Consider the following 17,646-nt stretch of genomic DNA (forward strand, 5'->3'; position numbering starts at 1 on the left):
ATATATATTATTTTATTATTATTATTACTCATTCTCATAAGTAGTCAGACTTTGTAAAATTATCAAAATGCAGTGCACTCCAAAGATAATAAGCATTGCAAAATTTATAACAATTGTTTTGAACGACAAAATTATATGGCTGTGTGTCAGAGTTGAGATGCAATGAAATCTTGAGTGAGAACAGGAGAGATGAGCAGAATACCAGTAATTAACTATTGAGTATGCATATCTCCCAAATTAAGAACGAGTATCGGGTAAGAAGGCAAAATTAAATAAGACACCACTTCTAGAGAAAGCTTACCCGCTCCCTCACTTGGAAAATCAAGAGAATAGGTTAAACTTCAAACACATCCTCTAAGGCTAAAACCCTTGAGATGCCAACTTCAATTTGATTTTCCATTTAGAATGAATTGGGGGGGCCTGCTTACATGCATAATCAAAACATTAATGGTGGAGACACGATTAATAACGTCAAGACAGTTCTTGTTGCAATGCAATACGGAAAAAGGGGGGGGGGGGGGGGGGGGGAGGGCTGTTTGCCCAGTCTACATTACTTATCTGGAATATATCAATGGTGATACAATATCGGTCTATGCAATCATCAAGATCTCTGTATTAGTTCACCACCTAGGCCTTTAAGAATCATGTTACAGCAAACGTTACTTAACAATGAGAGGCACCAAAACAAAAACAACTGCAAGCCTTTAGTAGCCCCAATATTCCGTTTGCCGCCACTTATTCCTGGGTGGAGCACTTCTGTTTCATCCGTTATAGATGTCACACTTCTTGCGGACACAAGCATCCTATAGAACCAGAGTCTCATTTGAACCGATGATAGCATCAACATACTAATTCAAAAGAATTTGGAAGTACGAAGAGGCGGCCCGTCTTATTATCAATCAACACCTGAAGTGCCCTCGTTCTGGTTGCTGAATCACTTGTATAAACACATCCAACTGAGGATTTGAATACATTAATACATAGAATTCAAGCCTCTCACCTAAGTCATCCGTTTTTATAAAAATGAAGGGATTAAGTGAGCCTTAGCAGTTCCCTAAATGCCATTTGAGAGGAGTTAAAAGTATCAATTATTAAATGACAGTTACGTTGAATTAAGTGCCTATTTTTGTTCTATCAAACATCCAACCTTCATCATCCCCTCTGTGCTCTGTAAAAGCAACAGTGCTAGTTCTAACAAGGTGCCGTCATGCATTGCCCCAATGAAGCTTTCCAAAGGACCTTACAGCCTTTCCCGAAGATTCCAACCATTGTGTACTGCAAGAATTAAAAATCAATTGCCTTTCTAGCATTCTTTCATATAATTAGCCATAAAATTGGCTGGTGCTAACAACACTTAGCTAAGATTTGAAAGCGTGAAGGTAAAAACAAGCCCACAAGCCTAGAGACTAGAAACCAAGAGTATAACAGAGCGAGAGCTTGATACCAATGGCTTGGTATTTACAGACATAATCTGCTAGCATAAATTCACCTCTCTGCTGCAATCCACAAGATAAGTTGACAAGGCTGAATACTCTCACATTGCGAGAAATCAGTAAAGAATGCACTAATTTGTCTGTGCACGCCGTACTGGATAATTTGGACCTCATCCCATGCGCAATTGTGGGTTCCTGCAAAAAGAAAGAATACCCAAATTATATAACACAAATAACGCGGCATACCAGCCATCAAATTTTCGAAGTAAAGTCAATATCACCTTTTCACATAATCCAAGATGAGAAGCCTAGGCCCCGGTGGGATCTTTGCATCTTGCAATGCACTGCAGCAGCAAGTAAAAATTTATCTTTTCTTATCAGAGCAATTGAGCTTTCAGGTAAACAGGCTGAACCAAAAGTACAACCTACCTATCATTCAATAAAGGCAAAGTGCTATCTGTGAGTAGGCCTTTCTTGAAGTTCTTTTCATAGCGGTCCAAGCCAAGATTGTGTAGCATCATCTTTCCATTGATGTAGAAAATATCATTTGGAGGAGGTTGAGCAGCTTTACCCAGCTACAAACCCACCGAAGGAAGGTGAATCAGAACAAACATGCACAATATGCATGGAAGAGGGAATGAAGAAGTCCTTATTGATAATGTTGTAATCATGCTTTTTACTGAGGATTCTGTAGCACACCTTGTGCATGCCCCCTTGTATAAGAGCAAACAATGCTCCGGTCATAACAGCATTGGAGAATCTATCCGGACCTCCCACACCACTGACTAAAGAGAACAATGCACCCGATCCAAAACCAGATACTACACTGTAAAATGTAACACAAACATGTAAATCCTTTTCAGCTGTCCAGGACAGAACACAAAACTTTACCAAACAAATACCCAACCTTGTCTGCAAATCTTCAACGCCTCCTCTTGCTCGCCGCATTGCACAAGCCAATCCTGAATTTACTCCAGTCATTATTGCAAAATTACGAGCTTGAACTAGAGGACCGCCTGCTAAAGCCTGCATGAGAGAGAGAGAGACCATCGTCATACGAACTACTAAACCCTAAGAGAAAAATGCTAGATTTGAACACAACTGGTCAGATACAGCCAGACTAATTTGTCATCTTTTAACGAGGCAAAGCTAAAGCAAGAAATTAACTAGGAAAAAACAGACAGCTGCAACGTTATATACCTTAGATAATGTGAGGAAAAGCGGAAAATGACCTATGAGGAGATGCTGGTCCTAGAGTTGCCACAATACGACATAACCATCAAACCATATAACTGCAATTTTGCATAATTTGCAGCAAACAAGGCAAACAAGATGACAAGCTCATGGCCCAATGTCGGATACAGCGGAATTGAGAGAGTAGACGAGCTCAGCCTATGAGACCAGAAAATTACATTGTCGTCATACAATCCACATGTCCACTAAAGAAATACACTAGATTAAGGTAACAATTGCTAAAATATGAACAAATAATTGAACCAGTAGAGCCAGCTGGTTGCCTATCTGCCAAAGCCTGATGAGCTGCCCTTATAAGTACCATCACATGCAGTCTCAAGGGCTGATGCATCATGGCATCAATCTCCTCTAAAGAACCTCGTAGGAGCTACTCTATGCCTCTCAGTAATGGCCTAGATGTGGCTATGGTGAATATGTCGGTGAGGTGATCTCCCAGAAGCATGAGAGCGTCAAGATCTACTAATCTATGTAGCTCTATCTAGGAGAGTCCCATGAGCTGAAAACTAACGTGTCATGGGGTCCTGCTGAGAGCTGCTGCTCTGGAAGAGATCTGTCAGCTACCTCTGAATGGTCCTTTGCTAGAGTGTGTAGAACTCCATAATGAAGCATGTCTGTGCCTGCGTAGCTCCAGCAAGAATATCCCAAGGCATCCTTCATCAGTGTAAATCATCATCCTGGACAAAGGCCCAAATCCCACTCTGAAGAGAGAATGAAATCGTTCCCATATCTCATAATGTGACAATTGTTGACTACGCAAACTTTACTTTAGGAGCTTGAGCAGCTTATAGGGCGCCTAGTGGAGAGGAGCTTGAGGAGCTTGCCGACCAAAAATAGTAGGTGGTTGAGATGGCGATCCAAAAATACCAAGTGGTGGACTCAACTACCCAAAAATAGAAGGTGGTTGAAATGGCAATCCAAAAATAGCAAGTGGTTGACTAAGCGACCCAAAAATAGCAAGTGGTTGATTTGGCGATTCAAAAATAGCAGGTGCCTGATATCACGTGCACATCTAACCCTATGTGCATGTGGACAAGCTATCTCAGGTCTAGGGTTCAGGTCAGCTTAGGTAGTGTTTTGGCACCTTTGTGAGCCTGTGCGCAGGCCATGCATGTCCAGGCACTTAGATTAGTTGCATATCCTCTGATTGCACACAGCATGTAAGGTGCAGTGGATGTGAATGTTGAACTTTGCTCAAGATGAGTGCTTGAATTGTGCTCAAGGTTCCTTTTTACTTACGGAAGGGAGAGCCTTCCGTTCCTTTAGTGAGAGAGTGCAATGGACACAAACAAAGTGGTGAACACTGTGAATGAAGGTGTTGAGACTGAGAGATAGAGAGAGAAGAATACGACACCAGTATGGTGTCAAATCCTCCTTCGAAGGCCCCACTCTCTATGGCGAGAGCGGTCTACTATTGATTGCACACATCTCTACAATGCTTGGGACTTGCCGACGATGTCAACGACGATGAGGACGACGACGAGACGGGCTGAAATCTGAAAATGCTAATGGTTGAAATCTGCAAATCTTTATTTGCTGAATTCTGACTCTATGTCGGTGACGACGATGGGACGACGACGCGCTGAAAACGCAGATGCTGAAATCTGCGTTTTCCGGGCTGAATCTGCAAACTACGCTAGATCTGACCGTGCGGCGAGGATCTACTGCGAGAAGGTGAGATCTGCGAGGTTTGGGGGTTCTACAGCGGAAACTGACTGCTGAAAACGCTGAGTCTAGGGCTGATTCCGTCGCGAAGATCTGCAAAAACGCTGAGGTGGACCTGCAAACCAAAAACGCTAGGGGCTGAAATCTGTCTTTGCTGAGGAAACTGCTGACGCTAGAGCTGATCTGCTGTCACTGGGGAATCTGCTATCGCTAGGGTTGATCTGCTATGTCTTGTGGTCGCCGAGGCTAATCTGCCATGCAAAGACGCCAAGGGCTGATCTGTGGTTGCAAAACGCTAGGTCCTTGCTGCTATGTTGCAAAAACGCTAGGCCTGCTTGGGTCCTACTGAGAAGGTGCTTGTTGAACCGAAGTTCCTGCTGCCTCTTCTGCCAGAAAGTACTAGCGCTAGGTCTTCTTATATACAAGCTTAGCAAAATTGCCCTACCCAGTTCCCAACAAAAGTCACTTAAAAATAATAAGTGAAAAATGTCAAAAATAGGAAAAATAGGTCTATGCATTGTAGAAATGCTCCAGATGGGTTCTGATGGAAATCTGAAGATCATGCTATGTGCAACCAGAGGATATGCATCTACTGTAAGTGTTTGGACATGCACGGTCTGCAAACAGACTCACAAAAGTGCCAGATCACTTCCTATTCTAGATTGACTTGATCGAACTGAACCCTGGTCATGTTGTAGCTTGTCCACGTACACATAGGGTTAGATGTGTCATGTGACATCCCCTCCTTTTCAAAGTGAGGTATTGGTACCGAACTATAAGGCGTCGAAGGAGATCGCCAACAGCGTTTGGAATCCTGGAAAGGACTCTTCGCCGGCCCACTCTGATGCGTGGGTCATGCGATACTTGAACTTCATAAAGGTCTGCAACGCTTTCTTCTTTGGACCGCACCGAAAGCGACACAAAGTCTTTTGAGGCTACTTCAATGCTTCAACTTCGTCTGTAGTCATGCATCTACCTTCTTCAAGAATCTCCGAGGATGAAAATTCATGAAACCACTTCCAACACAAAAACATGAACATACCCATTCCATGTAAAGTGAGTGGAAAAATTCTAGTCTTCTTTAAAGACTGTGCATGCAATGTAGATGAACATATAGACCGAGTGTCAAACCGTTCATCAAACACACGCAAACAATGGTATTGCTAAATGGGCTTTATCTGCTAGAAAAATAATTCTAAATGAATAATTGGATTTATAAGTGAGAGGGTTTTCTCGCTTGGAACAACAGGAAAAATAATTCTAAATGAATTATTGGAATTTTAAGTGAGAGGGTTTTTCTCACTGGAGACATCCGAGTACAGAATATTCCTAGTGCATCATTCAAAGTAATGACGGGAGCACTGAGAACGGGAATATTTGTAAGGCCACCAAGAACGGGTACTTCTGATGCGTCACATAGGATGGGTGACAGGGAGCATCGGAAAGAAGTATCCGACCATCCGGGAACGGACATCTCTGATGCGTCATAGAATGGGTGACATACAACATCATGAAGAAGATTGTACCGTAAGTTCCGTAGGAAAGGACTAGGTGATGGGTATTCCTGATGCGTCACAAGGTGGGTGACGAGTGCATCGGAAAGGGAATATCCAAAGTCAGGAGGAAATTCCGAACTGTGTTAGAATTGTGCACAAGGAAAAGCAAGCACTTGAATGAAGATGGGTTCAGAGGAAACTTTGAGGAAAATACAGATGCTTTCTAAGGAAGCGGAATTGCTTTTCGAGAAAGCAAATGCTTTCCCGCGAAGAAGTCTGTGTCTGCATTGCAACTGCGCATGTGATTGCATCCAGTGACGTCTGGGAAGTGTTGTGAAAGCATTGTTTTAACTTATAAGGTTTTATTGAGTTTTTTGGCAGATTCAGACTATTTTAAAATACGCCGGTCACCCACTTAATAAGTGGGCAGCTATCTGATAAATAGGGCAACTGATCAGCCAGCGTTTTCTCTCTTTTTCCGGCAGAACAGCCAAAAAAAAAAAAGGAGAAAAAAAATTTATTAAAAAAAAAAAATGGCCGCGATCTCTACGCGACAGCTATTGTGCCCGTGGCTAGGAGCTATAAAAGCATCACATGCCCTCACTCAGAGGGGAGGATCAGTTTTTGCAAGAAGGAGAAGGTGCTGCAGAGTTCACTCGCAAAGAAGACGTTTGCCGGTGGTGCCCATGACTGCCCCCAGTGTACTACATGTCGCCAAGACCCAGTGCGCGAGTTCCCTCGCGAAGAAGTGCTTACGGAGCGTGTTTCCATTGCGACAAGTTGCTGTTTTTCTCTGTTTTCAGCCCATAAACATCGTAGACGGGGCTGATTTACGAGAAGGAACTCTCGAACACACCTCTTTTGTGTGTAGGATTGGAAGAGAGGATTTTCTATGTAGAGATCTCTTCCGGGAAATTGCTTTTTCGAGAACCGAGTTGCGTTACGAGCGTGAGACTTTGAAGGTACGATTTTCATGTTATGATCTCTAGGTATTTGATTGCAGGTGTACTTCCTCTTCGTGAGGAAGTAGGAGCAGAGGAAGGCATGAGCCTCTGCAGAAGAAAAGCGCTATGAGGAACCAGAGCCAGATCAGCCCAAGGGTTTCGTACCCAAGTTTGGGAAGCAGATCCACGGATCGAAGAGAGGTAGACTCTCGAGATGTGATCCGGAAGTTGAAATTCCCAAGGGAAGGACTTCGTGTCCACAAAAGCGGAGTTAATCTGCAGGAAGAGGACTCCGGAAACAGAGTTAGAAAAGAGTTGCAGGGATGTCATGCCCTGAGTCTAGAAGGTGAGATCCAGAGGCAAGAACCTTGATTCTCGAGGATTTGGAATAAGGAACGGAAGTTCCTTGGAATAGGGTTTTGCCCTAGGAATAGGAAGCCGAGGCTTCCAGGAACCATCAAGTCTTATTCTAGAACGAACGTGGTAATACGTTCGGTTCAAGTGCTTGTATAGACTTTTCCTCGGTAATAAAGATACTATTACGGGGGGGAACCAGCCCATCTTCTGGTCCCCAGTACTGTGTCGATCTTCTCACTCTCTATCTCTCTCTCTCTATCTATTTCTCTCTATGTGCGGCAAGGATCTGCTACGGGAAGGTGAGATCTGCGAGGTTTGGGGATTCTATTGCAGAAATTGACTGCTGAAAACTGAAAACGCCGAGTCTAGGGCTGATTCCGTCGCGAAAATCTGCAAAAACGCTGAGGTGGACCTGCAAACCAAAAACGCTAGGGACTGAAATCTATCTTTGCTGAGGAAACTGCTAACGCTAGGGTTGATCTGCTGTCACTGGGGAATCTGCTATCGCTAGGGCTGATCTGCTGTGTCTTGTGGTCGCCGAGGCTGATCTGCAATGCAAAAAAGCCAAGGGCTGATTTGTGGTTGCAAAACGCTAGGTCCTTGCTGCTGTGTTGCAAAAACGCTAGGCCTGTTGCGGTCCTGCTGAGAAGGTGCCTGTTGAACCGAAGTTCCTACTGCCTCTTCTGCCAGAACGTGCTAGCACTAAGTTTTCTTATATACAAGCTTAGCAAAATTGCCCTACCCAGTTCCCAACAAAAATCACTTAAAATTAATAAGTGAAAAATGTCAAAAATAGGAAAAATAGGTCTATGCACTGTAAAAATGCTCTTGATGGGTTCTGATGGAAATCTAATGATTATGTTGTGTGCAACCAGAGGATATGCATCTACTCTAAGTGTCTGGACATGCACGGTCTGCGAACAGACTCACAAAAGTGCCAGATCACTTCCTATTCTAGACTGACTTGACTGAACTGAACCCTGGTCGTGTTGTAGCTTGTCCACGTACACATAGGGTTAAATGTGTCACGTGACGCAGCATAATCATCAGCATGGCATTCAGTACCCATCATGAACATTTTAAAGAGCATAGACCCCTTTTTTCCCATAATACACATTTTTCACTTATTTATTAATAAATGACTTTTGTTGGAAAAGTAAGTAGGGCAAATTGCTAAGGAAATATAAAAGAAACCCAGTGGTCACTCAATAGAAGCAAAAGCAGCAAAAGGAGCTCAGGCAACTTGGAGTGCATCTTCTCAGCAAGACCGGCAGGAAACCTAGCGTTTTCAGTCCACCGAACCTAGCGTTTTTGCATTTGCAGATCAGCCTAGCGTTTAAGCAAACTTAAGTAGATCAGCCCTAGCATTTTCTAGACTTGCAGATAGATCAGCGTTTTCAGTTTTCAGTTTTCAGCCATCTACATTTGCAGATTTAGCCATAGCCTCGCAGATCTCACCTACCTGTAGCAGATCCTTCGTCAAGTCAGCCGGCGTTTACAGTTTCAGCCCGTTGTTTTTAGATTTCAGCATCTACGTTTTCAGCACATCGTCGTCGAGTCGTCATCATCGCCATCCTCCTCGACATAGTGTCAATACTCAGCAAAAAGTCAACATTTTGTAGATTTCAGCATTTCAGCCCTAGCGTTTTCAGTTTTCAGCCCGTCGTCATCATTGTCATCAACATCGTCGGCAAGTCCATTGCATCTAGACCATTGTACCATATTTGTGCAACCTATAGCATAGACCTCTCTCGCTATAGAGAGGGGGGTTTGAGAACCGTCTGGTGTCGTATTCTTCTCTCTCTTTCTCTCAGTCTCAACACCTTTATTCACACTAGCATTCACTTTGTTCGTGATCACTGCACTCTCTCACTAAAGAACGGAAGGCTCTCCCTTCCGTAAGTAAAAAGAACCCTTGAGCACAGTTCGGAGCACTCATCTTGAGCAATATCAACATTCACTTCCGCTGCACCTTACATTGGTATCAGAGCTTTGACAGTGTCCTGTATCACTCAAGGAAAGAACCACAAGAAATTTTTTGCTTTTTGCAATCGCACGTAACCCAAGTCCACTTGGGCATGTTGATTCCTAATCATATTTTTGAAGAGTGACAGGTAATCCAAGAATGAAGGGCTTGTTCAGCCTCCTCTTGTTCCTCTTTTCACTCATTGAGAGCGGACCGTGCACTTAGCAGCCTGCCAATCGACATGAGGTTGGAAAAAGCAACTTTGGTGTGAGCGCAAGGCCGCCAATGGGTGCGCCCACAGAGAAGAGTCGAGCTCGGGTAAGAGACAAGCCTTCTCAAACGCCGATTGCAAGCTAAAGAACTCAAGAACCTCAAGAACCCAAGTTTCTCGAGAACTTAATTACCCAAGATCTCAACGTATGGTCATCACCAGAAGCGAAATGGATACTTTGCGTGAAGGTGATGAAAGTGAAGATGGTGACGAAGAAGTTTCCCCACCAGGAGGATTTTTTTATGATCCTCCCCATCCCCATCTACGCCACGGGTTGCACCAAATCCTATGGAGGCTTTGGTCAAGTCGATGATGGACATGATGCTACAACAAGCGCCGCCTTGGATTGCGAGCGCAAAGAAAGAAAGGCAGTCTTGGAGCGTAAGCATGAACAAACGCGCTTGGCGGCTGAAGAAAGAAAGGCAGCCTTGGAGCGTGAGCGTGAACAAACGCGCTTGGCAGCTGAAGAAAGAAAGGCAGCTATGGATCTTGAGCGTCAACAAGCACACGAAGCCCAACGCATAGCGGCCGAAGAAAGGGGAGCGGCCTTGGGAGGCGCAGAGAGACCAACGCATGCAATAGTTGGTCCTGAAGGTGCTCACCTCGAAATCCGAGTTGATCAAAGATGTGGGCAGTTTCTCAGGTAGCACAAGTAGAGATGCAAACTCCAACAATCCAGTCACTGAGAAGTTGACGTTCAATAAGTATGACCGTAAGATGGATCTAATCTTCTCTTGAAGACTCTTGCCCTCTTGAGGTGGATACTATCCTGTCAATAGGATAAATCAATGAGCTTGCATGCATTCCAAATCCTTGCCTTAGCATGTCCCATAAGTCTCTGAATAGAGTCAGACGTCTAGGTTAGACAATACTCTTGAATCTCTTTTGTCAATCCACAACAAAACCACTCAATCTCGTCTCCAAAGTAATCATCCAAAACGAAGACACTTGCAAATAAGTATCCTAAAACCTCTAGCAGTAGTCATCCAATGTATCTTTCTTAGTCATTCTCAAGTGATGCCAAGCCATGATGACATCTCTTTCATATTCGTCTGATATCCAAGTCGACCTAGAAATCTTCTTGAATTTTACCCACGTTGCAGGTGGCGCTATATGTAACAATAGAGTAGACCACCATGTATGTGCAGTTCTTTTCAAGTAGGATGCCGCCCTTCGCACCTTTGAATGTTCCATGAACCAACCTCTAAAGAAGGCCACGTCAAACTCTTGTACAAACTCGTGGGCTCAATGGGTGTCCCGGTGCCTGAAAACGTCTCAAAACATAACGGCATGACCCCCTTCCTTGAACTCCTTGGTTTTCTTACTCATCTGTTCACTATCAGAAGAGGACGAGCTCTCCTCCTCCGAACTGCTAGATGGCCTCCCATGACTTCTAGACTTTTTCACAAATCTACTTCTCTTGCTTTTTCTCCGCTTCTTCCACCTTTTCTCATCCTCCCTGGAACTAGAGGACGACAAATTGTTGGAACTCTTTGAAGACGAAGAAAAATTTGAGTATCCTCGAAACGAGCATGCTTCTTGGATCTGCTTGCCACCTCAAAACTCGACTTCCGGCCCAAATAACCAGGCAAATCCATCGATTTCCTCTTCTCCCTAGAGTGCTTCAAGCATTTCATTATCTGGTTCATCTTCTTGTCAAGAACTCTGTCTAGCTCTTTCTGCGAGTACAGTTTTTTGGACTGGTCTGTGCTTTCAACTTTCTTCCCGACCTCAGAGGAGAATCAATGGCCTATTGCCATCTCGAGTGAATCTCATCCATCGGGTACTTCTTCAAGTGTTTCGCAAATTGGGTCTCTAGAGTACTTCATCAATCTTTCCACACACGTGTCAACCTGCAATCAACTTTTGTACTCCGCTCTTTCAAACTTCCCCGTTGAAAATTTGCCCAATTCTTCATTCTTTTCTTCAGTTCCCACGCATGGTTTCAACTTTTCTTTGCCTTCCCGATGAGAGGTGTGATCCCTGTCGGCTTCTCCACGAGAACCCATGTGTGATTTTGGGTTCTTTATGGCTTATGCCCCATAAGACAAAGCAATGAAAACGGGGAGCACGCCCGATGCGCAATGGACTAAGGGTGGGAGTGGCTAATAAGTCCGGGGTCAGGACACGAAGATTCTTTCACAAACAAAATCTTGTCTGCTCTGTCAAATTCTCATTGAGAACCTACGTGCTACAGATGGAATCGGATCCTTCGTAGAAGAAGAATCTTTTTGAGCCCTGATACCACTCTTACAAGCTTGGACACTCCAAACGAGAAATCAATAGCAACACACGAACAGAAACTTTAGAGAGAGAGAGAGCCAACACAGCACGGCGGAGTTCCGCGCCCAAAAGCACTAGCCCCAAGGACATGCGCCCCTTTCGGTATTTCTTTATTATTGATCACTACAAAGTACAACTCCTGAGGGTCCTCTTTTCTCAGACTCTGCGTCCATATGCTCTGCAAAGTGAAAGGCCCAAGGGCTCTTTTATTCTTATAGGGATGCCCAAAAGCAGAGCCCCAAAAGCATCGATCAAAAGCACTTTGACCCAAAAGCATCTGATCCCAAAAGCTAGCACTAAAGCTACCACGTCATCAGCCCAACGCAAATCGTGGAAATCCATATAGCCTACCATGTGGCACCAGCAGCGCAAAATGCAAAAAAGTCTGTATTGTCTTGCAACGTCATCGTACAGATTGCCACGTCAGCATGTCAGCACTATTTACGAAAATCTCTCACAAAGTCCAAGCTTTCGTCTTTTAGGGTTCTGGGCCCACGACCAATGCTTAATAAGTTCTTTTCAGCTCATAGGCCCACAGCCCATCTTCTCGGTTCAGTTTTTCTTGTCTAGTCGGCCATTTCTCTTCCAGTTGGGTATGCCACGTCATCACTTTGTGACTCTCTCTCTCTCTCTCTCTCTCTCTCTCTCTCTCTCTCTCTCTCTCTCTCTCTCTCTCTCTCTCTCTCTCAATACTTTATGTATTGAACTAAATTTTAATGTAATAAACAAATACCGCGAGGGGTGGTATCTAGGAGAGGAACTGGACATGCGAAACGTTTCAGCCCCGAAACATTTCATGGCCGAAATGGGGTGTTTCACCCCAAAAAGTCTCAGCCACTATGAAGGCTTGGTGAAACGCCTGACTGAAACGCCACTATACATTATGCATGTATGTATATGTATTGAAAAATAGTTGTATGAAATGTCAAACATCACACGTGTATTCTAGATCAATAGTAGGATTCAGATCTGCTTGTAGTAGACAAAAGGCACATGCCCTATTCCATTTTTCAACCTTATAATTCATAAACATTAAAAGAGAAAATATGATTTTTTTATGGCTAAGTTAGCCATCACACTGAGACTGCGTTGATGTTATGGGGTTCCGTAACAATAGAGCATAGAGAATAATTAACACTAAAGCTTTCCATTAATGTACAGTAAACTTTCCTTAAAGACGCGGGTTACTGCAGATTACTAAAGGCACTGAACAAAAACTGAAACACGGAAACTCAAAGAATACCATGGAAATATAGAGAACTTGGTTCTTCTTCTTTCTTCGTTCATGTGCCTTACAACTATGCCGTACAAAACATTTTTATTTCCCCATGAAGAGGCATGTTCATTTCCCATTACAAATCCTGACCACGTACTGAAAAACTACAAAAACCAAACTGTAAATATAGAACCTACTAGACTTTAACACGTGGCACAGCCCGGTGGCCAAAAAGTTTTTCAAAGTCAAAACTTTTGATTTGAATCCCATAAATCCCTTGACCCATCAAAATCAGGTATTGGTAAGTTCTTCCACATGGATTGCAGTACCTGGAACCAAATCCAAGATGTATTCACATATTAAAGTTACCACCTTTTCCATTTTCAAAACCCTTCAGTGTTTAAAAACACTTTTGTTTAGTCAATCATGCATATTGCTACCTTTGGTCCCCTGAGGGCTCCCCCAAAGAGTAAGCACTTTCAATCATTACCACATCCCCTAATTGCTGTGCCTTCAAGTTCTCAACTTCTTCTGAATTCTTTTCATGATTTACTCCCAAGCTTTTACCTTGAACCTGAACCGATTTTTCCCCTAATATTTCTTGAACCACTTCTGCAATCCCTTGTTTTGCTTCAGCTTCCCCTCTTGTAGTCTCCTCAACATATTGTTGTACCTCTTCCATATCCTTGCTCCTCTCATTAAATCTTGTTGTCTTGCAACCTCTACCAAAGTAAAAAGATCATGTTCAGTTGCAGTCCCCTGCATGTTTCCTATATCTGTGTCCTATCCCTGAGCTGCAACTTGCATGTTTCTTGGTTGTTGTGTTTGATTTTAGCTCTACCATCTACTCAGCATTTGCCACTTCTTTTGTAAAAATTTGGTGAGATTTGTTCCCAAGGAGAATAATTTCTTCTTCAATTCCACCCAAACTTGTTCACCTTGCTTTCTCACCTCTGACTTCAAAACATCTACTTCTTGTGTGGACAAATACCATCCATCCAGGTCAATGTCATCCTCACATACTTCCCTAAGCTTTGTTTCCAGCTCTTTGCATGCTTGTACCTTGCTCAATAAAATACCATTTTCTGAATACAACTTTGAGTGATCAGAACTCAGCAAATGCATTTGTTCACTTAATGCCTCTAATCACTTGTCTCTCGATTCCTGAAATTTCTCTGCAGTGCTTTCCCTTCTGTGCAAATGTGTTTTATAAAAAGTGACAACATTTGGCTTTCTTCAAGTCTTCTCTCAAAGCAGCTATAGACTATCCATGTCCTGAATTAACTTTGCATCCTCTTCAGATCTTTTTGACACTTCCTGCAACTCTGAAATTTGTCCTTGCAATTGAAACTTCTCTCTTTGCAACACAATGTAGTCCTTGACCAATGAAATTCTTCACTAATTCCAAAGCTTTGTATGCATGTGCAAGTCCAATCTGACAATCAAACCTAATTTCTCCCCTTTTCCAATTGCAAGTAAAGTGCCTTTGAATTCTTCAGTTTCCTGCAAGTCTAGCTTTCTCCTTTTCAGCTTCAACGATGGTTTTACATAAAAACTTTTCTTCTTAACATACAGCTCTATGTTCAACCTTTGAAACAACAGGTTTGCCCATCTAATTTTCCTACCCTTTTTTGCTCCATGAAGGATAGCATAATTCTTTTTTGAAATATACTCCAGTTTCACCAACAAACAAACCCTGTCAAGGTACCATTTAATCTGTTGGTTCCTGAATGTGTTCTACATTTTGAAATAGGGTAATAATTCTTGTTACCGTGTGCTTGCCCAATCGTCCGAGGCTTTACCCACTTAATTTGTTGGAATTACGGCTGCAGGAAAACACACAGCTTGGAGAAGACGAAGGAAGCTCAGGGCACACAACAAAGAGTATATTACTTAGTGTACAATGGAAAGATAGATAGCCCTAAAGTGATGGATGTAACGGACTTGGGACACTCCAAGTCGAGAATCTACCGCGACACCACAAATAATCACTTCAAAATGGTTTACAGTTCACGATTGATTCGACACTAACGGTGGAGTTCCGTGCCTAGAGATATTGGCCCCAAGGACTGGCGCCCCTTTCGGTATTTCTTTTTGTATTAATCTGTGTTCAAAGTACAAGAGTGTAGGCAGGCGCTCACACTCAAACTCTACGTCCAAATGCTCTGAGTTGTGAGGCCCTCCCCACATATTTAAAGATTACAAGGGATGCTAAAAGCAGAGCCCCTAAAAGCTGAAAATCAAAAGCCTTCTAAAAATAAAGCATCAAGGCTCTCTCTCTCTCTCTCTCTCTCTCTCTCTCTCTCTCTCTCTCTCTCTCTCTCTCTCTCTCTCGCATAAAATAAAGCAAGACTTGCGTAGCCAAAAGCTGTAAAAACAGCGCTGAAAAATCTGCCGCGATTTGCGGGCTGCCACGTCAGCAACAGTACGGAATTCCGTGGTATGCGCTGCTTTTTCCGGGCAGTCCATACAGTCATGCCACGTTAGCATTTCGCGTAATTTCCGGTGCTGGCCAACCTGCAATCCATGCTAGGAGAGGATGTGTGTGTGTGTACTGGGCAACCACGTCACCAATTTGTGACATACCCCCCTCTTTAAAGCATTGTAATTGCCCTCGATTACGCTTGCAAAACAGACAAAAGCCATAAACTGTCTTAGCAGACATTGACTGTGAGTACCTACGCACTAGGAACACACATCTAGCACATGTACCAATCGACAGTCACATCACACGACATCACTAGACATCACAGGACATCACATGACAAATCACATTCAACATTCATTCGGATCTCAGACCATGATTTATCGGCAATGCAATTAGCAATCGCATCTAGATCCACTCAGACCTCAAAGATGCCCGATTGATTAATCCCTATTGCAACCATGTCTATCAAGATCATTCAGACCAAAATGCTGCAATCATTTCGTCTATTAGTTCCTGCACTTAAAAACAAGTCGAGAACAAATCAGTTTCATATTCGGGAATTCCATTTCATAAAGTCATACAGCAGAATACTGTTAGCTCTCAGTATCCCTGAAGCTCAAAGAGACATCAATGACTCTAGTATTCTAAAATCGAGGCATCTGTTGACAAAAGAGCGGAGTAACTCCCCTCTTGTGCACACCCACTGCACCAGATCTCCGGCCAAGCTGAATTCGGGGTTCCATTTGGAATAGACTATGCTAAATCAAAAGCTTCAAGGTAAAGTTTCACAATCTGAGGAGTATCTGCTAGGTCCTCCTCCTCCATCCACTTCGCATCCAATGCAGGATAGTTCTTGAATTTAACCAAGAACCGCCCTTATTCTTTCTGTCCTTATGTGCCAAAATCTATTCAGGAACAAGGATCTCCTCGTTTTCTTCCACTTCAGGTTGCTCATCAAACTCCCCATCTTCGGGCACATCACCTTTGAAAGGTTTCAAGAGACTCACATGAAATGCATTGTGAATCCTCCAAGTGTCAGGCAGTTTCAGTCGAAAGGAGACATCATTGATCTTTCCGAAGATCTGGAAAGATCCATAGTATCTCATACTAAGCTTTGGAAAAAGCCTCTCCTTTCCCTTCTTCTTTCTCAGGCGTGCCTTCTCAAAACGTAAGAGCACCCAATCACTCCTTCAATTTCAAATCACGATGATGGCGATCTGCTGCCTTTTTCTATCTTTCCTGAGATTTCTGCAAAGCCTCGCGGACCTTGGCAAAAGCTGTGTCTAAGTTGCGCGTATACTCATCAGCTTCAAAAATCTTATCTTTCGTGCTTAGGAAGGGTGGAACCTTCGCCACACCTTCAATAATCTCAAATGGCGCCTTCCCCGTCGAAGAGTGTATCGTGTTGTTGTAGGTAAATTCCACCAAAGATAGATACTTTTCCCATTGTGTCTCCTGATCTAAGATGTAAGACGTCAATAAATCTAAAACCACTGAGTAGGCTATCTCAGATTGCCCGTCAGTCTACGGGTGGAGAGATGACGAGAACTGCCACCGCGTGCCAATGTTCTCCCAAATTGCCTTCCAAAACAAACTCGTAAATCTGGGGTCCCTGTCGAAGACAATCGTCTTAGGCATGCCATGTAATCTGAAAATCTGGGCCACAAACAGTCTCGCTAAATGATCTGGCTTGACTGTTTTCTTCACTGAAATGAAATGAGCCTGCTTGCTAAATCTGTCAATAACAGTCCAGATACCATCGTGACCACTCTGTGTTCTCGGGAGATCAAAAATGAAATCCATTGCAATACTTTCCCAAGGGGCCGGTATGGGCAAAGGCTGTAACAATCCCTATGCTTTATGCTTGTCAAACTTGACCTTCAGGAATACCAAGCAGCTCGTCCACATCCTTCTTGAGTCTCAGCCAAAAGAAGTATCTCTCTACCCCTTTCAAGATGGTAGCAATGCGGCGGTGACCCGTAAAAGGCGGACAGTGGCATTCCGTCATAACCTTTTCCCTCAACGGCTGTGTAACGCACAACATGGTTTTCCTCATCAAGTAGCCATCCCGAATGGAATATCCCGCTACAGTCTCCCCATCCTGTATCCATGTGAAAACGTCTGCAAAATCCGTATCTGTGGCATATTGATCGACCATATTCTCGAAGCTCCTATGGTGAATCGCAGAAATAGCCAGAACCAACGGCTTCCGAGACAAAGCATCTGCCACCAAATTCTTCTGTCCCTGAACATGGACAATCTGGAAGTGAAACTGTGACAAGATGTTCGCCCACCGCATCTGCTTTTCCGATAGCAAGTAGCGATGGTCTGTAAAG

The 17,646-nt window shown here is 43.5% G+C and overlaps 1 protein-coding gene across 1 annotated transcript in view; it reads right to left on the reverse strand.

Moving 5' to 3' along the window:
* Window positions 1-1,268: 1,268 nt before the first annotated feature.
* The window catches only part of LOC147443215 (chloroplastic import inner membrane translocase subunit HP30-2-like), a 47,058-nt gene continuing 30,680 nt past the window's right edge, over window positions 1,269-17,646 (reverse strand). The window contains exons 2-6 of the mRNA XM_086529126.1: window positions 2,341-2,459; window positions 2,133-2,259; window positions 1,863-2,008; window positions 1,715-1,777; window positions 1,269-1,628 (exon numbers count right to left, since the gene is read on the reverse strand). Of these exons, the coding sequence (XP_086385252.1) occupies window positions 1,604-1,628; window positions 1,715-1,777; window positions 1,863-2,008; window positions 2,133-2,259; window positions 2,341-2,459 (480 nt within the window). The 3' untranslated portion in view covers window positions 1,269-1,603. The remainder of the gene's footprint in view (window positions 1,629-1,714; window positions 1,778-1,862; window positions 2,009-2,132; window positions 2,260-2,340; window positions 2,460-17,646) is intronic.

Source organism: Adiantum capillus-veneris, chromosome 14 (genome assembly GCF_014529385.1).
Source record: "Adiantum capillus-veneris isolate H3 chromosome 14, ASM1452938v2, whole genome shotgun sequence".
Taxonomy (NCBI): domain Eukaryota; kingdom Viridiplantae; phylum Streptophyta; class Polypodiopsida; order Polypodiales; family Pteridaceae; genus Adiantum; species Adiantum capillus-veneris.